Source organism: Balaenoptera acutorostrata, chromosome 7, assembly GCF_949987535.1.
Source record: "Balaenoptera acutorostrata chromosome 7, mBalAcu1.1, whole genome shotgun sequence".
Lineage (NCBI taxonomy): Eukaryota > Metazoa > Chordata > Mammalia > Artiodactyla > Balaenopteridae > Balaenoptera > Balaenoptera acutorostrata.
Genome location: NC_080070.1, coordinates 104296327 through 104318038, shown reverse-complemented (window position 1 = coordinate 104318038; position 21712 = coordinate 104296327). Strand labels below are relative to the sequence as shown.

General features: G+C 42.0%; 1 protein-coding gene across 2 annotated transcripts in view; it reads right to left on the bottom strand.

Moving 5' to 3' along the window:
* Nucleotides 1–21712, bottom strand: part of POU6F2 (POU class 6 homeobox 2) — a 451109-nt gene that overhangs the window by 45169 nt on the left and 384228 nt on the right. For both annotated transcript variants that reach the window (XM_057550212.1, XM_057550213.1), the window contains one exon: nucleotides 5888–6025. In XM_057550212.1, the coding sequence (XP_057406195.1) occupies nucleotides 5888–6025 (138 nt within the window). The remainder of the gene's footprint in view (nucleotides 1–5887; nucleotides 6026–21712) is intronic.

Sequence of the window (21712 nt, the reverse complement as noted above, 5' to 3'; positions counted from 1 at the left end):
ATTTCCAGTCAACTGGCTTTAGCTGGATGCGCCTAATGCACTGGTTCGAGTCCCACTGTCAAAGCTGCACACTTGATCTCCTTTGCATAAAGTTTAAAATTAGTTTTACTAATGTGGGCAGCTGTGGCTTTGTTAGTTCTCCTGCACAGACATACCTAATCAAGCCCACAGAGGGGCTCAATGGACACATAAGTTCATTATATCTCAATCTTTTGGCTAAGATTTGCATTTATTATAACTTTATCTTCCTTCATCTTGTAGTGATTCTCTCTAAAAGATTCTCATCTTTCTATTTAAAATTATGTTCTGAGTGATGTGTTATGTGTTAGCTATGTGTTAGCAAGCCAGAGTTCAAAGTCAATTGCTGCTTCTTCATCCTAAAAAAATAGCTATGGCATTAATTTATGGATCAATCAATGTAATTTACTAAATGCTTAAGAGCTATCAGGCACTGTGCTAAGCACCCTTCCTGCTATTATCACGTCTAACCCCACAACAAAAGTATGTGAGGAGTCTTATCATGCCCACTTTGCTGATGAGGAAACGGAGGCCCAGGAAAGTTCTAGAACTTATCCAAGGCCACTGAGCTAGAAATGTGTTCCCATCAGGCCTGTGTCCTTTAAAGCCTATGTTCTTAGCTACTCTATTGCCTTCTAGAGATGCTATTGAGCTTATTATTATTCTAATTCTGAGGGACATCCCAATGTCAGCAACAAGTTTCTTCCATTCTGAGACATGTATTTCTCACCACTTTGGAAAGTTATGATATTGGCATGGTCTTCCACTTGGAACTGGTGGTGGTCCTACCTCTCCATCCACCTCTCCAGCCAAGGCTACTGCTAGGATCAGCAGATTGTTTTACTTTAATCATGGCCTTGTGGTCATTTAGGAAACAGCCCCTATCCTACAGCACATCCTTCCTTCTGGCCAAACCAGCTGTGCTCAGCCATCGTTTATTCATATCATGCTGTGTGTATTCTTGGGTAACCTGAATGGGTAAGTCCTTTTAATTTTTTTTCTTCTTTTTTTTTTTTTTTTTTTTTTTAATTTTTTTTTTTTTAAATTTATTTATTTATTTATTTATTTATTTTTGACTGTGCTGGGTCTTCGGTTCGTGCGAGGGCTTTCTCTAGTTGCGGCAAGTGGGGGCCACTCTTCATCGCGGTGCGGGGACCGCTCTTCATCGCGGTGCGCGGGCCTTTCACTATCGCGGCCCCTCCCGTTGCGGGGCACAGGCTCCAGACGCGCAGGCTCAGCAGCTGTGGCTCACGGGCCCAGCTGCTCCGCGGCATGTGGGATCTTCCCAGGCCAGGGCTCGAACCCGTGTCTCCTGCATTAGCAGGCAGATTCTCAACCACTGCGCCACCAGGGAAGCCCTTTTTCTTCTTTTTATATATAAAAGAGTAACATTGTTTAGTTGATTTTTTTCTTTTTCACTTGACTGGCTCTTTAAAGACTGAAGGGAGGGTTTTTGACTTGCTGCCTGCCACTTACGAAAATTTCACAGTGGTTGAGAACTAATTTCATCAGGAAACATTCTGAGCTTCAGTTAAAATGTAAAATGCTTTCTTTAGCCCCAGGTTAAAATAAAATTTCATTTGCTTTTACTTTTCTGCAATAACGCCAACAAGGAGATATTGCCAGGGGCTCGAGGGAAGCCAATTCTATAGCTAAACAAATCGATGGTAAATCTACTTGCCAAATCCTGAACATACCCACTGAATAAGTGTTAGGAACACACACACACAACCCTATTGAACTATCCAGGGTAAGGATGAGATTTCCCTAACGGAAATTAATGTCCTACTATTAAGATTCTCATGTTCTCAAACTCCTCACACACAGCAGGTTTGTGTGCACAGTTATAAACCGAAAACGCATCGCTTTTTGATTAATAATAACAGGTACCATTTATTGAGTGATGGTATTACTGAATGATGACTATGTGCCTGACCCTGTTCTAAGCCCTTTAGGCCTAGAAGCTGGGGCCATAATCATCCCCATTTTTCGGATGCAGAAATTGAGGCACAGAGAAGGTAAGTCAATTGCCCAAGGTCTCACAACTGGTGAATGGCAGTCTGGTTCCAGAGCTCATTTTCTTTGCCTGTAGACTGTACTGCCTCTGATGTATATCCAAACCAAAGAAAGGTTTCCAGAAAATACTAGACAAACTCTAAACCATGATGATGACAATGATGATAATTAGGATAATCATTTATTGAGTCTTTGATCGTGTACTCAGGTGCTATGGTAGGTTTTTTTCCCCCACACATCTCATATAATCTTCATAATCTAGGGGCTTAGTTTTGATTATTTTTATTTTATAATGAAACCGAGGCTCAGAGAGCTCAGGTAATTTGCCTAAGGTCACAGAACTAGTTATTGTCTGACTTTGGATTCAAATGAGTCTATAGCTAGCGCTCATGCCATTGCCTAGCTTCCACACCCGCGTGAGTTCCTGATTCAGTGAGCAAGGAGAACCAAAATGTTCTTCTCAGCACTGTGATAGCCATTATCAATTTCATTATCACTAATTACCATTAGAACACTTGGTACCTTCCCACCTCAGAGTGAAGCTGCGTGTGATATAATTTTAAAATACTTTAACATCCCTGGGTTAAGATACGTATTTTGTGACTTTAGAATGTATTATTTTGTTAGAATTATTCACTCTTCAGACCAGTGTCTGACTTCTGAATTAACTGCAAATGAATGGCAGGGTTAGAAGGGTATAAAATGTCTGAAGTTTTTCCTCCATATTTGCTCATAACTACTAGTCGGAAAAAAAGAACATAAAAAAATCCTTAACTATATCGAAATTTACTGAGATCCAGTAAATAGAAACATAGATTCCAAGACAAGGAAGCAAAACTACAGTCCCAGGTGGTAGGATTTCTTGTTGAGAGTCTAAGGCCCTAGAGCTTGAAGGAAGATCTGGGCATGTCTTCCTGTGCGGGCATCTGCCCAGCCGAGGAGGCAGACCTAGGACCACCTGCCCTCCGAGGGCGAACCACTAGCTCAGTCTGCCTCATAGGGGTTGTGTTAGAGTTTTGAAGACAAGGCTCTGGTTTAGGAAGGTTAAGTCATTGCCCTAATGTCATAAGACCAAAAAGAGGTGGAGCCTAAACCCACTCCCAGGCAGGTCTGAAATCAGTCAGGGCTCTTAACTACTGAGTAATCCCACTTCGGTTTCCAGGGAGCAGAGAGAATCTTAGCAGTGGGGAGCAAGGATCAGGGCCTTACTGATAACACAGTGCCCCTGCTTGCAATCAACAGACCTACCGTAGCAAATTATCAGTGGAGTGAAACATGCTTTTCTAACTTAGGTTTAGATTTTAATGTTACTACTCCCAGGTGAACTTTCAAATTTAAAAAAAATAGTTGATGTCAAGAACTCAGATGAAAGAATCTCTAAATATATTTAGAGTTTTCTCTTTGTATCTTTTCTGGGAAAGCTCCATGGAGATTTTTAAGGAATTGAAAATGGGCTGCATGTAGTAATCCTAGTTTACATGGTATTTTGAACATGGCGATTGCATTAACCTGATTCCAATATATTCTTACCTTTTGTACCACATTAACACAAGCCAAAGGAGTACACACACACACACACACACACACACAGCCCAAATAATATTTGCCTTTTGGGGGGTATAATTTGACTACTTTGTAAGGCTCAAATAGGTATCTTTGTGCCAAGAGGTGCAGGGCATGCACCTTTTTCTGGGAAGATGATGGTGTTTATATTATAAAGATTTTAAAAAAACCTATAGTGCTGCATCAATGTGGCCAATTCCTCTACTTTGGAAATGGAAGCATCTTGGTTTCTTCTTGCACTAGGAAGGGGACATGATGCCATTGGGACGTGTCTAAAACTCTCAGACAAGACTTTATAAGTGGCCAGGATTGATTTCTCTATAAGTTTGTTTTACTTTAGGAGGTTTGTGTACCATATCAAATCAACTATTGTAACACAGTTTCTAAAATAGAAAAATTAAGGTTAAAATCAACTCTTAATTTATGCAGAGTTGCCAATCAAGCAACTTTGAAGCCCATTTCCTTAGGGGTACTTGTGGGCTGGGAGCCCCTGGGATGGGGGCTGGCCAAGGCCACACAAAGCAGAGGTTGTAACTCTAGCCCCTGAGAAGGAGGTGGATTTGTAACTGGCAAAAATGATCAGCCATTAAATCATCAGAAGAATAAACTAATAATTCCTTCTAAACAATAAAGCATTTTCTTCATCACAAATACTCAAGAGGTGGGGCATAGTGGTACATTTTACTTGGACATGGAAACAAGAAAAATCAGAGGGAAATACACATCTGTGGTTATGCTGTCTATCTTGAACTCTTAAAATTTACATTTCAAGGGTCGGCTGCCTGGCAGGAAGGAAACAGGGTGTTCTATTTTGGGCACAACTCCAGGAAGCAGTTACCAGGACAGACCTGATCTGAGTATGACTTATAGATATTATAACCAACTTTTCCTCCACACCAATACCCCATCCCTCCAGAAATCTTAATAGGCTTTTGAGAGCCTCCATTTAGAGCCGGCTGCATAAAATGATCCTTTGATGAAAAGGGATTGGAACAAGGGTTAAAGCCGACATTGAAAGGTGACCGTGGAGGGCACGGTGTTCATACATCCCTCCTTTAATATGTGTGGTGTGCACCTGTGATAAGATGATTCATTACCTGGGGCCGCTCTTTGACAAGCTCCATCGTTCAGGCCTCAGGGGTTCTGATGGGACAATCCTGCACCCGCCCAGGAAATATAACAAGGTCAGCTTTTTTTTTTCCCCCTGGGATGTGGATGGAGCCGGTTTAGCTTATAATGCATCTCTGTTTACTCTTTATGTAAAATAAAACAAGGTTCAAGACACCTCAATTCCTGTTCCCCCACAGCAGGCCAAGCATAGAGGAGCAACCTCACTGCTGGGTAAATAACCCTGGGAGGAAAAAATCTCGGCAAGGTTGCAAACTCCTTCTCTCTTGTGTTTCGTCCTCAGAAATAGCAACACTCGAGAACCAGGTGCCCTACCCAGCGAGGCTCGGCTCTGTGTCAGGCCTTTGAATGGAGGGCACCCCTGACACCATCAGCTTCAACCTCTTTGGCTCCGCATGCAGCTTTCAGGTTTACTGGGGTCTTGAAGAGGGACCACCTTCATCAAGAAGCCCCGTCAGCATCTTGGTGGTCGCGATGCGGGCACATGAGCAGTGTGAGGGAACAGACGTGCCTGATGGTGACATGAGCAAGGTTTACTGGCCCTAGCAGGCTGAAGTAAATCTACACGCACACAAGAGACCGCTGAGGTCTAGTGAGAATCAGCAAGAGGCTGGGCACGTCGGCGACTGGCGGTTTTGGGATAACTCTAACTCACACCTTTTCGTTTTTACATTTACAGGACATCCTGAATTGTTTCCCATCACCTCCCCAAACATCCAGAAATAGCTTTCTTAAGGCTAATTTAAAAATCTTAGCACAATTAGGGAAGGAAACTTACCAGTCTCCTCCAATACCCAAGTTTCCAAAAAATAAAAAAAAAACAAAATGGAAATCTTACTTGTAAAATGTAACTGATTTTTCTTAGAAAGAGTCTCCCAATCCTGAAAAGTAATTTCTTCAATTAAGGTCATAACATGAGTCATCGTATAGAAATAAAACCAAAATAAAACTTAGTAGACATTCTAGGGGAAGGAAAAAAATCTTGCTTCTCAATTAGAGAAACACCTCCCAACCCTTCTCTTCTTCTTGACGTTGCTGTTCAACATTATTTATTTGCCTTGAATGGCTGTGGTTACATATCACTGTCATGCAGAAGAAATTCATTTCTTTTCCGAGTTCAATCTGCCATAAAAATTCACTCTTGTTCCCATCTCCCACTCACCTGTCCTTGTGCATTAGTAACTAGTTGACCCGCGACCCCCTGCAGACTGGAGAGGGCATTGCCAAAGGCCTGTGAACTTGCTATGGAGCCCATGGCTGCTGCTGCTGCAGCCTGACTTGCTAGTGGATTATTAACCAGCTGCAAAGAGAGAAAAGATCAGGGTGAAACCACCAAGACACGCACAGCACACGGAAACAACATTCACTTGTGGGGGGAAAGTTATCGCTCCACATGGCTCATGCAAAGGGCCTGGGGAACGTTCCCTCTGAAGCTGTAGGGTTTGGGGAAGGTTGGAAATGAGGCTGGAAGGGAAATACTTTCCATCAACACTGGGCTGCTTAACGGAGCCTGGGTTTGGGAGTCGCCCCAGGAGGGAGGGAGGTGGGCCCCAGGGGCGAGGTGGGACCTTAGGATCTTCCCAGGTGGAGAAATAATTTTGGAGAACTCCCTGGGTTTTGTTTGCTAGACTAAATAAAACTTGGAGAAAAGGTCTTCTTTGCTTGAGGCAACCACACTGAATGTGGGATTAAAACAGGATGGGAGTAGGGGTGGAGGAGAGGAAGAGATTTTAGGGATTTATGCAAACGAGTTTATCATTTTCATTTGTGAATTGCAGTTTCATATCTGGTAAGGCAGATGCCTCACCCCACGTGCTTCTCCAAGGATGAAGGAAACCAAAGTCAGGAGAAGTAGAAACCTCCAGCCTCTGTGCTCTCAGAGGCTAAGTCTAGGGTTGGGACTTTTTGGGCGGGCTCACTTGAACCATGGGATTCAAGGTCAAGGAGAAAGGTTCCTTGGTGAATGGTCAGGTTGACATCAGCTTGCTGTTTTAGCTCATATGCGGCCTTCCCTTGGCCTCTTTGCCGGGACAAGAGTGAGCTAGGGAGGAATCTGACAGGGGAATAATGGCGGGGGGGGTGGGGGAGGAACGGGGAGGGGGGAGAGCCACCCAAGGAGGAGGTTATTTCTGCCAAATTTTGTTTTTCCGTGGAGGCCAATTCAATATTCTTTATCCTGCCAATTTTCCACGTCACAGGTTTTCAGGCCTTCTGACCATGAGGCAGAAGTGTAGCTTGAACTAAAATCTGCATTTAGGTTAATGACTAGATATAAATGCAAGAAACATTTAAACTATTTTCACAGTAATGGTTTTGATACATGAATTTCATTTGTATTTATTCTAGGGTGTTATTTTTTCCCATATAGTTCCTCTCAAGTACAGCAATTGTTGTGTATGATAATGCATTTTCCATCACCAGTTCCCACATCCATGAAATTCCTGCATTTAGCAGAAACCTGCCAAGACTAAGACTTGGTAGAAAAAAATTAATGCCATACTTAATTCAAGTCCTAGAAGCTCTTTTAAAGATGCCGCTTTTTTTTTTAACTTTCTTCTTTACTTTCTCTTTACTGTCTGTTTCTCGTCTTTTTCTTTCTTTTCCTTTTTCCCTCCCTCTTCCTCTCAAAACATATTTTATTACTTAATTCCTTTGGAAATTTGCCTAGAGTTTATGTCATCTGATGAGGATAGAAATACTAATTGTCAGAGGAAATATCAAAAAGGACAAGAATTTAATAATTCTCCCCCCCCATTAATGTGATATCCTTATCTTATTGGTTTCTTTATTCTTTTACAACGAAATTTCACAGCACTAGTTCTACAGCAATTCCATTGACCCACCACATTTTTTTAGCAATGAAAATCCACTTTCAGCTCATTACATTATGTGTCTTTTGCCTTTATCTCTCTCCTAAAAGATAATAATGATTTTCTTTTTTAAGGAGAAAAAAAAATTCTCATTCATTAGCCTAAAGAGAAACCCTGTCTTATCCCAGATTACCACCATGGGATTTAAAATTCAGGTTGGCCTTGATCTTGGTTTTCTGAGGATATTTGTACAGTGTATAGGAGGCAAGTAATGGTATATGTTGAATGGAAACTCTCCTTGTTTTTGGCTTGACTCCCTAAAGTGAAAGAGTTTATAGTGTGTTCTTTTTTTTCACTTCCAAAGTGAGAAGACCACCTTCCCCAAATGGTCAGGATGGACACTGCCCAGTGGTACACAATTCTCAGGTCATGTGCCAGTTGATATGTTTACATTTCTTTTCATGCAATACAAGCTGAAATCATAATGAAATTCCTGAATTTCAGGGAGCTCTCAAAATAAGCTTCTTAATCTCAAAGAAAGATTAAATTATGTGTAATTTGGTTTTAATGTTGAATATGCAATTTTGTCCACGAATTTTGAGTGAAACATTTAAATCAGTACCTACAGAATGCTTTCTAAAGAAGATAGACAGTGCTTCCTATTTAATGAAGAGAAAATATTTTTAAAAATTGGAAGACATTTCCCTAACATCTAGGTCAATCAAAAACTCACATAGGTAATTTTGGAATTACTCTCTGGATACAATACAATAGTGTAGATGAGAATCCCCAACATTTAGGACACTAGTGTGTTGTTCAGCAATAGTCCCATGTAGTCACAATAAATTCAGGCATTATATAAAGGATAAACTGTTGTTCTGAATATAAAACAAAGCAGCTACTTAAAATCAGGCTCTGGGCCTTTGTGTTATGGGGCCAGGAATGGGAACACTTCTACTGTTTTGGAAGATTGCTTCAGCGACCATGGATGTACAGATTTTGTTTATTTTTTTAACGTTTACTCTCTCTATATCCTGGTCCTAGATTGAAATCCAATCTGTTCCTGTTTTTGCAGCCTTTCTCTCTTAATGAAGCAAATGCCAACTCGATGGCTCTCTTACTTGCATCCCTAGGTCTTTGTGAAGGGTGTAGGGCTCTGGGGAGATGCCTTGCTGGCCCCTGGAAGCAGAGTTGGAAGTGAAGGCAGGGGAGTGAGTGGTATATACAGAGAGCAGGTACAAGTCAATCTGTAAGCTGACAGCATTTCAGATGGACCGTTGGTGTTGCCGATGGATGCAGCTTCCTAAATATCTTTTGGCTTTTCTGTCTGGGACTGCCAAGGCAGGGATGTAATATGCATTAAGATACGTGGCGGGGATGGGGGAGGGGATGGTCAGGAAACCATAAGTGTTCTCTTCATCACCTTGGGTCATGTCACTCTGTATTGTCCCCAGTCATGTCATATTAGCAGTGTTCCTCTCAATACTTCTTCTTGATTGGAGACTCGGGGGAGATTTGGACAGTGGGGAGCCCAGGCACAATAAATGCACATAATGAGCATGTCAACGTTCTAGGACCAACTGGATATTTTGCAGACACGGCCAAGTGTCTGCCTTCAGATCTTTCATTGCCAATGCACCTAACCAGCAAAGGATGGCCCAAATGAGGTCTGACTGTGCTACATCCTTGTGTTTGCAACAGACCAGTGCGAAAGACATGCTGCATTCTGGTGCACGCTTGTTTATAAATGTGGTAGCTCTCAAAGCAGGATTTGCAGAGAGTCCTCCTGTCACATCCAAATGGATTCTGGGCCTTGAATACATCAAGCTATAGTTCTATAATTCTCAGATAGTCTAAAAACCTACTAATAGAAACACTAATTCCTTAAGACAGCCCCCTGAATTTTAGAGAATAAAAATAACAGGATAATAAAACAAAAATAGTTTTGTACCGGTAAGCAAAGGCTTCAAACCTCACAGAGCCTGGTCTATCCATTCATGCAGTTGAGGGCATCCGCTCTGAAACCAGACTGCCTTGGCTTGTGACTTTAAGGAAACCATGCTTCATACTCTCATAGGTTAAATGGTTGTAAACAGGGCACCACTGTTCACAGAGTTATGATGAGAATTAAATGAGATAACATGTGCAAAAAAGTGTTGGAATAATACTTGGCATATGTCATGTTCTAAAATAGTGCTAGCTATTACCCTCATGGTTCATATTGTGCAGCAGGATTCTGAACTGATTAATTTATCAGAATTAGAACTCACCTCCACAAATAGCTTTTTACTCTGGAAGTAATGTGAACACAGTAACTGTAGTCTCCATTTTTATACTTTAAATTGTACTCTCTAATTTTATTTTGCTTATTTTAAAACAGTAGCTTGAAGAAAGCGATTAGCTAAGTAATGTGATTGTTAGATGACATGAGTTGTATAATTGAAAAGATAAATATGGGGTTTAAAGATATTTCAGACTGGAAGACATCTGAAAGAAGTAGTTAAAGCATGACCTCACCTGCTGGCCTCTCATATTTGATCACCTATAGAGAAATTTATAGAGAAAGCAGTGTTTTGATTCTGAGGCCAGGGTAGGTAGGTGGCAGAACAGCAAGAGAAGACCTTTTTTTTCTGGTCTGTTTTATCTCCCGCTTAGTTTACAACATTCGTTAGGGTTCCAGAAGGACACCCATTTTGCAGTTTAATTCCTGCCTCATGTCAAACTATGGTGAATGAGTCTATCCCACAGTTGTTAATTTGATAGTGAAGGCATGCAGGAAGTAGATTCATAAAAAAAATTTCCCTTGGGATTTGCAATGGTTGATTTCTCCATTCACGTATTGATAGGGATATTGGGTTGTCATCTCCTAATGAGAATAAATCCATATTCCCAAATCCATAGTGCTCTATGCACATCCTTATTATCTGTGGGACACTAAATGGTGATGCAAAGAAAAACTCTGATACAGTTTCTTCAAGGAGGACTCTTAGATGGTGTCATCTGTGTGACATCACATAAATGTCACCAGAGATAATGTGGTGGGGTATCCAAATCTTGCCCCGTCTTCTCTTTCTCTGAAAGACTCACATTCTACAGCCTGCTAAAGAATTCAGGGTTCTTGAATCTGAGCCTTAGTAGTCACAATATTGTTCATGAAAATTTGCTGATTACAGTATTCTATTAGTATAAATCTTACTTACAAAAATATGGCAGCATGACGCAGCACTTTGGCTATAGTGTTATATTCTATGTCTATGTCTTTGTACCAGGAGGACCTTATGAATTCAGCCGGCTCAAACCTTTCTTTGGAGCATAATTGCTCATGATCTATAGTTTTATCATTCTCCTTATGAGCTATGTGAATTTTACAGAGTATGGATTTTGGAGCAGCTCTTTTTGCTACTAACTTTTCAATTTAAAACTCTGGAACTGTGGTGCCATTTGTTTTCAGATGAGGATGCTCATGAACACATTCGTCACAATTCATTCCCCATTTGAGGTCTGAAATGACTTGCAGTGGCTGCCTAGAAACAGGAGGGCAAACGTGGCTCTTCGTTCCCAGACGCTAGGTCCTTGACTTTTCTTACACTGCAAAACGTGCTTCTTGGTTCCTTGGGACTCTTTTAACCAAATCAGTATTTCCACTTCTTACCCTCAAGACTTCTCTTAAAGGTCAAGGAAATACCGGTAGACAAATTCGGGAAGGGCGGCCATATTCATCTCAATGACCCACCCGATGTGTTTTATCCTACTAGGTTTTTTCCCTTTGGTCTCATGATTATTCTGTGTTATGAAACCCTCATCACAGAAATCAGTTTTGTGAGTTTTATTTTATTTTTTAATTTTAATGTTTATTTTTGGCCGCACTACACAGCATGCGGGATCTTAGTTCCTCGACCAGGGATCGAACCCATGCCCCCTGTAGTGGGATCGCGGAGTCTTAACCGCTGGACCTCCGGAGAAGTCTCAGTTTTGTGAGCTTTAATATTGAGTCAAGCTTTGCTGCTTGCTCTCTGCCCGCTTCCCTGGAGAGATGGCAACGTGCTACATGCTGCCCGTCCTACTCTCTACCAACCAAAAGTCTCCATTTCCATGGCTGAGACGTCTCAGGCTGGAGTGCACGAGATGGGCCGTGATGACTCTCAGATACTGCAACGTCCTAAAATACCTTCGAGTCATCAACGTAAAGTCACACTGATTTCAGTCTAGTCTCAAAATGAATTATATTTAATTTATTTTAATTTTGTGGCCAACTGTAAGTATAGTAATTTTCTATTAATGCTCCAGTAACTTTCTATTAACACCCAGCTACACTGGCTAACAGAGGAATTTTGTAAACGACCTAAAGTCTGAGGTTGAGTTTCCCAGAAACAGGATGGAGGGGGAAGGGAGGAACTCCAATCTGGCAGGGGCTCTGGAGTGTGGGTTCCCACCCCCGAGGCAAGGAAGCTGGATGTCCACACTCAACACCTGACAGCCCCAGTTCACATCTGTGAGGTGGAGGAGAGGCTTGGGACCCAAATCCCTGGGTATGGTTGGCTCTTTGCTCTTGGGACAAAGTGGAGTCTTTGGAAGAAGAGCTGCTCGTGCTGGTTTTTGAAAGCCCCCCAAGACAGAGGCAACTTACAGAAAAGAAGGATTCCAGGGGATCTGGGTGGAACTTGAACAATTATGGCTACAGGGCAAATGTCACTCCCTTTCACTCATTAAAGTCTTTACCCTGCAAACATTTATTCAGGACCCAGTATGTTTTGGGCACAGTGTGAGAGAGATGGTGTGAATGACAGAATGACATGTTCCCTACCCTCCGGGGGCCTATAGTCAAAGAGGGAAAGAGATCTGGTAGGAAGAGATGGGAGGTAGGAAAAGATGAGCTGTCCAGGGAGCAGTATCCAGACCTGGAGGGGGTGGCAGTCTGGGGTGGGGTCAGTGAGAGAAGAGGTGGTGGGTTCAAAGAGACCTGGGAGGGCAGCTCTGAGTCTGTCTCTGTCTACCTTGTGCTCGCTCAGAGTTGCACAGAAATGTGACTGGCAGTGAATGAACCATTCTATCTGAAAAGGGAAAGAGGAGCAGCACAGGGTAAGGATTAAGAGCTTGCATTCTGGAGCTAGATTGCCTGGGTTCCAATCATGAAGCTGCCAGTAACTTGCTGTACCTTTCTGCTAAGGTCTGAATGTTTGGGCACCCCCTCCCTCCAATTCATATGGTGAAATTTTAACCCCCAAAGATGATGGTATTAGGAGATGGGGCCTTTGGGAGGTGCTTAAGTTACAGGGGTGGAGCCCTCACGAATGGGATTAGTGCCCTTATGAAAAGAGACCCCGTAGATATCTTTAGCCCCTTTCACCACATGAGGACAAGTGAGAAAGCACTGTGAATCAGGAGAGGGCTCTCAACAGAACTCAACCATGCTGGTGCCTTGATCTTGGACTTCCCAGCCTCCAGAACTGTGAGAAATAAATTTTTGGTTTATTAAGCCACCCAGTCTGTGGTGTTTTGTTATAGCAGCCTGAAAGGACTAAAATACTTTCTGTGTTTCAGTTTTTTCAGTGTTCGTAAACTGGGGATAATAATAGGAGTAACGACATGATGGGGATGCTGTGAAAAATACATGAGTTAATATATGCAAAATACTAGAAGAGTTCCTGGCATACGGTAAGCACTATGCAAATTTTGCTATAATAATTTTTATTCCTTCCAGGAACTTCTGGCCATACTATTGTTTAGGTTTGTGTCCCCTCTGCCCCTCACTCCCTTGAGGGGGAGTCACAATGGGGCTTTTTGCAGATCCTCAACTACCCTGGGGTGTTTGCACTTGCTGTTTCTACATCTGCAACCCTTTCTCATTCACACCTCTCTTCTCCCAGGTCACCTCCATAGAGACACCTTTCTTGACTACTTTATCTAAAAAGCACTCCCTTTCTTTTAAAGATTCATGCCAAAACATGTACAAGGAAATGATAAGATGTCAGGGATTCATTCTGAAATAATCTGCGCAGTGGGGAGAAGGGGTGGGGATATAGAAGAGGGTCTGGTGTTGATCACTGTAGAACCTAGGTGGTGGATATATACAGTTCATTATGCTATTTTTTCTACTTTTACATGTGCTTGCAATTTTCCATAATACAAAGTTTAAAAAAATTCCCTTTCACTCTCCATCTAGTTTTCTCATGTATTTCACAGCACTTGTAGAGTCTAATATTACATTAGTCATATGTTTATTCTCTTCATCCCTCTCTCTAGAATATAGATTTTGGTTCACTGCTGTATCTTCAGCTCTTCAACAACACCAGGCACCCAGCAGGCCCTCAGTCAACATGGATTGAATGAACATATGAAGGAGTGAGTCAAAGATATCTAGGCCTGACTGGGATCTTGGTGGGAGTTGGACCCTTCAATTTACAGAAAAGAGTGAAAATTTTGGAGGAAATTTGTCTAAACTCATCTTTTTAAAAACACAGCACCACACTTCAGAGTCTCTCACACCCGCTGGACTGACTGACCAGAGTCTTGAATATGGGTGACTCAGTCCTGAGGGTTCGTGAATAATCCCTGATGGGTCAGTTCCTCGTGTGAGTCAGCGCCTGCACTTAAAGCATTCCTCTCAGCTGCCCAGGCAGACTCCCCTAAGGAATTCTGGGAATATCCCAAGATATAAAAACAATGGCAGCATCTAAGGATGAAGGCTCTTCCCTGGACCTCTTGGACCAAAAGCATCCCTGGAAATTGCATGCCGAGAATCAAGTGGGGATGGGGCTGCGTGGAGGGCTTAGGCTCCAGGTTTGATGTTACTTGGGAGCTGAAGCATAAGGACGCAGTGAATGAGGGCTTTCATTTATTTTTTTATCCTTGGGCTGTGTTGGTGGAGATGGAGTTGGGCTATGGGGTTTGCATCCCCAGCCCAGCCCCATGGCCTAGAGCAAAGCTCCTGCAGACAGCAGCACGGGCAGGAGCAGAAGGGGCTGTTTTCCCCCAGATAATGATGGATCCATGTGTCCCTTTGAGGCTAGGTGGCAGTGTGACATCAGTGTAGGAGGGGCATGCTCTCCCTTCGTGCAGCCTCACTGTGGTGGGACTTCAGGAGGTGTCGACCACTTGGGCATTTACATGGTCTGTGGTTCCTGGAGTTCACTGGGGGCAGTGTCAAAAGTGAGGTTCTATTCAGATGGCTTTGCAAACCCTGCACATCAATGCAGGTGAACAGAGGGGAGACTATGGGCACATGTGGATGCCCTGGAGAGTGTTCTAGAAGGACACTGGAGAGAGAGGTGGATTCTGCAGAGGGCCCGGGTCCAGGTTCTGCAGGATGACTGATGAGATCTGCACCGAGGGAACAGGGACCCCTTGAGGGAGGGGAAAGAAATAAGTCTGGCCAGCACGCTGTGATTGGCTGCAAACTATTAGAAAGCTCTCCGATGGGAGGCATTTCTTTTTTATTTTTAAATCTACTGATAAAATTGTCAAGCCCAGCGTTGAGGGGGGAAAAACTAGTGTTTAACTTACCCCAATACATTTGATTTGGAAGCAGAGAGGTCAGTATTATGGAAACTCACCAACACGAAATCAGATTTTATCTAAGTTATATGCAGGCCAATACTGTATTACCACCAGCTTACACATCTCATTTCCTTTTCTGTCTAGTCCTCCATTTAATAACCTGAAAATCTATCTTTTTATTGAGTTTCATGCTATTGTCCTACTTACATACAACACCGCTCCTCTCACCAATTGCCTATTGTCATGGCACATTAGTTAGGTGAATTTGTTGATATTTCAAAATTACTCGTTCTGTATCTTTTATTCTATCATCCAGTTTAAATAAGTGATTGGGAGCACTCCTGTGATGAAAGAAAAAAGGCTAATTTTTTTAAAGAATAAATTGCTTCCCTGGTACAGCAATTGGTATTATTCCAGTTTCTAGCTACGGGAAAGCAGGGCACACTCTTGCCCCGCCCACATCTAGTTTACTTAAATTACTTCCCAACACTGGTTGAGCCCCTGCAGGGAAAATAGGTGTTATTGAGGGCCGAAGAAAGACAAGAAAGGATGAGGCACTCAAAGAAAGACAAGGCATGGTCTGCCCTGCGGAGCCTCTGGACAATTCTGTTCATCAGATACTTCCCCATAACCATGGGGCAGGAGCTGAGCCAGGCCCCAGGGATACAGAGGTGAACAAGGCAAGAGTCTTTTGCCTTGATGTGCTCCCTAATTGATGAATTGCTGATTTCCACCCCGTGTAGCCAGTGCTGTAAGAAAGGGGTACCCGGAGCCCAGATGAGGGGTCCTCACTAGACCTCAGGCATGCAAACCACTTAGGATCTTAGAATCAAAAAGGATGATTAGGAGTTGATTGGGGAAGAGTTGGGAACGGGAGGAAGAAGGCTTCTCAACCGCTGGGAGTAGAATGGAGGACAGAGAAAGCACTTCATGGGTGTGAAGCCACTGCATTGGTAGTTGGATATTTTGGGACCATGAAGTGAGGGAGGGGAGTGGCAGATGATGGGGTGAGGTGTGAGATTATGGAGGGAGCACTTGGTGTGTCACCTTCATTCTGTACAGGAGGGTCGAGGGACATGATCAGATCTGAGGTTTAGAATGGTCACTCCGGTGACTGAGCTGGACTAGGGTGGGAGGTGGGTCAGCCTGGAGGCAGAAAAGATCAGGAGGCAAAGATCAGGGGCTGCCCTTCAGTGGGAGAAGGGTTGTGGCTTGGGGTAACTTTGCACTTGGAATACAGACTAGTTTGCTATCCACTGATTCAACAAACATTGACCACTGACTATATGTCTCTCCCCCAAAGAGCTTCCAAGGTGTGGGAAGACAGGTGTGTAGATAGATAAATTAAGAGCCAAGGGTGCAAATCCAAATCACAATCAGAGATTACCTCACACCTGTTAGAATGACTATCATCAAACAGACAAGAAATAAGAGGTGTTGGTGAGGATGTAAAGAAAAGGGATCATGCACTGTTGGGGGGAGTGGAAATTGGTGCAGCTACTATGGGAAACAGTATGGAAGGTCCTCAAAAAATTCAAAATAGAACTACCCTATGATCCAGCAACTCCACTTCTGTATATTTATTTGAAGAAAACAAAAACACTAGCTTGCAAATATATCTGTGCCCCCCAGTTCACTGCAGCGTTATTTACAATAGGCAAGACAAGGAAGCAACCTAAGTATCCATTAATGGATGCATTAAAAAAATGTGGTGTACATATAAATATATATTATATACCATTATATATAAAATGGAATACTATTCAGCCATAAAAAGGAATAAAATCTTGCCATTTGCACAACATGGGTGGACCGCAGGGAATTATGCTAAGTGACATGAGTCAGACAGAGAAAGACAAATACTGTGTGACGCCACTTATATGGGAACAGCAGCAACACCAACGGCCCAAGCTCACAGATACAGAGAACAGACTGGTGGTCGCCAGAGGTGGGGGTGGGCTAAATGGATGAAGGCGGTCAAGAGGTACAAATGCCCAGTAATGAAATATATGTCATGGAGAAGTAACGTACAGCATGGGGACTATAGTTAATAATACTGCATTGGGTATTCGCAAGTTGATAAAAGAGTAGATCTTAAAAGCTCTCATCCCGAGAAGAAAGATTTCTAACTATGTGTGGGGATGGATATTAACTGGACTTACTGTGGTGATCATTTCCCAATACATACAAATGCCAAATCATTTTGTTGTGCACTTGATACTAATATAATGTGGTATGTAAATTATGTCTCAGTAAAATATAAAACGAGCCACAAGCGTTGGGGTAGCAGTGTGATCGGTGACCTGGGGGAACACTGGGGAACTGGCTAGCTCACTAAGGGAAGAGAGGCATGTGAGGGAAGCTTCACAAAATAATTGCTAGGAAGCAGATCAACTAGGCAGACAGGAGAAGAAGGGCAGTTAGGGTTGAAGAAAGAATAAGTACAAAATTATGGGAACATCAGAATGCCTGGTGTGTTTGGAATGGCCAGAGTTAGGGCAGCAGATGGGGCTGGGAAAATTCTGCGATGGGTTCTGAAGGCAGAGAAAGAAGGTAGGAAAATAGAAATTAGGAAGCACATGTATGAATGGCATGCATGTGTTCATATGGAATAGAGCATCTCCTGAGAGATTCCTTGCAAGCTGTTGCTTTGAAAGCACCTAAATATTCCCATCTTTTTGCAATATAATGGAGACAGCCTTAACAGCTTTGTAGCTTGGGAAGCAACACTGATTAATAGTCATTAAATCACAAAATATTTTCATTTATTTTATATAAAGGGAAATCTAAACAACTGATGACTGACCAAAAAAAAAAAAAACAAACCAAAACAAAAACCAACAATTGAATTTTGAATAATAAAAACAAAGCCATCATCTTTTAAAATATGGGATGTTCTCTGTTACAAAAAATTACAAAGACGGATTATAAGTGATAAATTGTATCTCTGTATCCAACCGTCATATCCATGGCTGGGTACACGTGTGAAGACTGAGCTGTGATTTTGTAAACTGGGGATATGTGCATACGTATGGCTGATTCACTTCACTGTCCAGCAGAAACTGGCACAACATTGTGAAGCAACTATACCCCAATTAAAAACAAAACAAAACAAAACAAACAAAAAACTTTAATTTTATAAATTAATTATAAGGGTTGTATTAGTTTATGACAAGATTTGAAGTCTCTGAGAATCTGCCCAGAGAAGATGGAAGTCTTTTATTTACTTTGGGGCTATTTTACTCCTGAATATGTATATTTTCTATAGATATTAATTTTACCATGGAAACTCAAGAAACTTTTTAGAAGTCCAAACTAGTTCAATCCATCACTTATACAGAACAAAACATATGCTTCCTCTTTCTTGCATCCCAATAAACACATTGGTTATTAAAATATGCTTGTAACAAATGTTACACATAATATCTTGGTTTTATTCACACATGGGCAGTGTAGAGCCTTGTCTAAGCTGTTACTGAATTTTATTTTTATGCATAATGGTTTGCTTGCCGCATAAAATTTATTCACTGAACAGCTATTGTAGAAGAAAGCTAGTCAGAAGATATGCTATTCTTCCCACAAAACAATACTACATTTGGGTCATGCATTATTTTCTCCCAAGGACCAGCAGAAATCAACCTATTTACTGTTGGTGTGTAACCTTTCAAACTTCTACTTTCTTGAATTTACAGTGGGATCAAATTAACCATTTGATTCCATTATAGGGAGAAGACAATGCATTTCTCGTCATGTCACATCCATCTTTAAGTGACATCCTTAAGCATTTATGACGGTTCCTTTACTGTCAAGAGTACAGGGGTACAGAGTACAGCTCCACACCCATGTCAGATGTGCTGCAGCCTCAGTGCCCAGAAGAGAACTTTGCCATTAGGAAAAACAAATGGTCCAAATTATTAGAGAAAATATGACTCTGTAGAAAGGGAGAGATAAGTACAAGAAAGAGAAAGCAAAAAAACATGACCAGAACGCTCAGAGGTAAATAAAATCCTTCTGCGTTCACAAAATATATTGGTTATAGGTTGTTCTAAAAACATTAGGCTAACAGTAGAACCACTACCTGTAGGATCCGTAAGCCAAGAAAATATAAAAAGTTGTTGTAGAGATCACTTGGGAAGTTTCCATTAATAAAACCGAACATAGGTTAAAAAACATAAAGCTTAATCTCACCAAGAGCAAAAGCAAGGCTGTGTCGGAATTTTCCACATTTAGGGAGAAAACAGCAAGACATCACTGACTGAAGAAACCAATCTACCCCATCAGCACTGAGAAAAATATGTTTAAAATGTTCTTGGCAATACTGGTAACTACTGAGGAAAGCCTGGAAGTGCATTTATAGGCAGAAACTAGGTAAACTAGTGATGGAGGAGAGCATGTGAAATTGCTGGAAGTCAGGGCAGCCAGCTTCTCTTCCTGAGTCAGCTGCTAGGTGGGCGTGGCGTCTTGCCCTGGCCCTGCTCCATTTCCTTGTCTGTAAAGTGAGAAAGCTGAACTAGGTCAGTGGTTTTCAAAATACGGTCCCTGATGGGCAGTTAAGCCACAGTGGTTTCAGGGACGTGTGTTACGGAGTTAGCCTCCCCTGAGGAATACCCCTGCTAAACACTGAGGCCCACCATCATCCCTGGTGCTGCTCCAAGGCCTGGTGAAATCACGATTTCCCTCCTCCCCTCTCCGATAGCTCTGCAGGGTTTGGGCTGCAGGCCAGCTCCAGGAACGTTCAGGTCCTCTGGAGAGGGCTGGGAGAACGGGCTTTCTACCGCAGTGGTTCTCAATGTGGGGCCCAGGGACCAGCAACATCGCATCACCTGGGAGCTGAAAACGCAAACTCTCAGCCTTCACCCCAGACCTGCTGAGTCAGAAACTCTGGGCCAGGAGTGGCATTCTGGGTTTTAACAGCAGTTCTGGTGAGGCGGATGCACACTAAAGCCTGAGAACCCTGAACTGGGTGATCTCGAAAGCACCTTCAAAGAGTAAACTTCCATCATGATGCTCACATGGTGGAATAAAACTTACAACAGTGCTGTAATGTTTCGAGTTCTATTCCTGTAAGAGTTACTAAATAAATATGTTAAATAAAAAATGATTTCTAAATCTGCTTTAGGCAGCGGGGATATAAGGCTGTCAGGGCTTATAGCAAGTTTCTGAAATGACCATGCTCTTCACAGACTTTGGGGCTGGCGCCCAGCAGCCAGTAGGCAGCAGCTTGGTACCTGCACATCCTGGGCTGAGACTGGGGCTCCACGCTTTTCCCATGGGATCAGACCTAGCACACTGTTCTATCACAGGGAACAGCAATAGAATTTGAAATCTGTAATAGATTTTTAATAAAAAACGAATTACCTGATGTTAAAAGATAAACAACTGCAAATCAACCAGGCAAAGGCTTTCAAGGACAAAAGCAAAGAGTTAGAACTGCCATATCCCAGTTTGTCCAAATACTGAAGAAAACCACTGCAGAAGGGAGAAAAGAGGGCCAGTCATCACTATGAAACTTGGGCAGAGATACAGCTGCTGGGGCTTTGTATCCGTATAGCTTCAGCATGGAACTCCAGAATCATTTGGGCTTTTGGGGGGATATATTCCTGTGTCTGGATAGTAGAAAGTTTTATTCATGCTTTATTTGATTTTTCAGATGATTATGTATACTGTTTACTATGTGTTTGGTATATTACTTAAAAAAAATAGGAGCACATTTTAAAATTCCTTATGCCTTTATGCGTCTCCATTGCAGTAATGGAAGGAAAAAATAAAGCAAAACGGCCAAGTGTAAAAAAAGGAAGAAAAGACAATATATAACTTTAGAGGTGATTGTATAATCACTGTATAGAAAACATCACTTAAATAAAATAAAATAGAGAAGCAGAAAATGAAAATAAAAACATATTAAATAAACAAGTTTACTTTTCCAAAATTTTGGTTTCAAGAACTTGGACAAATTGAGCAAGAGAGTCACATGGCTTTTAAAGAAAACACCATCAAGTAACAAGGGGAAATGTAATTTCTTAGAATTTATCAAAATAAATTGGAAGTTCATAATGTCTTCAGAACAACGTATTTTTAGCTTTAGCTCTACATGCTAGCAAGCAATGATATTCTGGTAGAACATTTGAAAATTACAGCAATTCTCAAGTGCGTTTAGTGAAACCCTGGTCCTGGATTGTTTCTGGAATAAAAGGTTTGGGAAACTGTGTGAAGCATCTACTTCTTGGTGATTTACAAAAGAAAACCCGTTCAGCTTGGTTAACTCTGCATTTCCCAATAATATTTGATCATGGTGCCCCCTTTGCATGTGATACCACGAACATCCCTAGAACATGCATTCTATGTTATACGTGCTGAGAAAAGCTGGATGAGGTATTACTTTGTTATCCATAGAGTTAACAAACAGGCCAATGGAATAAGCTTGTGATGCACTTCGGCTATTGTCATCAACTATTTTTAAAGGAAGGACTTTATATTTCAAACCTAGGTGCTCCAGGAACCATCCAGGTCTGAACAAAATTCCCTCTGGTGCTTTTTTAATGTTCATGCAAATTGGCTAAGATAAAATTTATTGACTGCAGAAGAACCCTGCAGACCGCACAAACTTTGAGTGTTCACAAACACAGCTGCATTACCATTCAGTGAGCAGGATGGCAATATTTTTGAATTGCTGTTAGGTG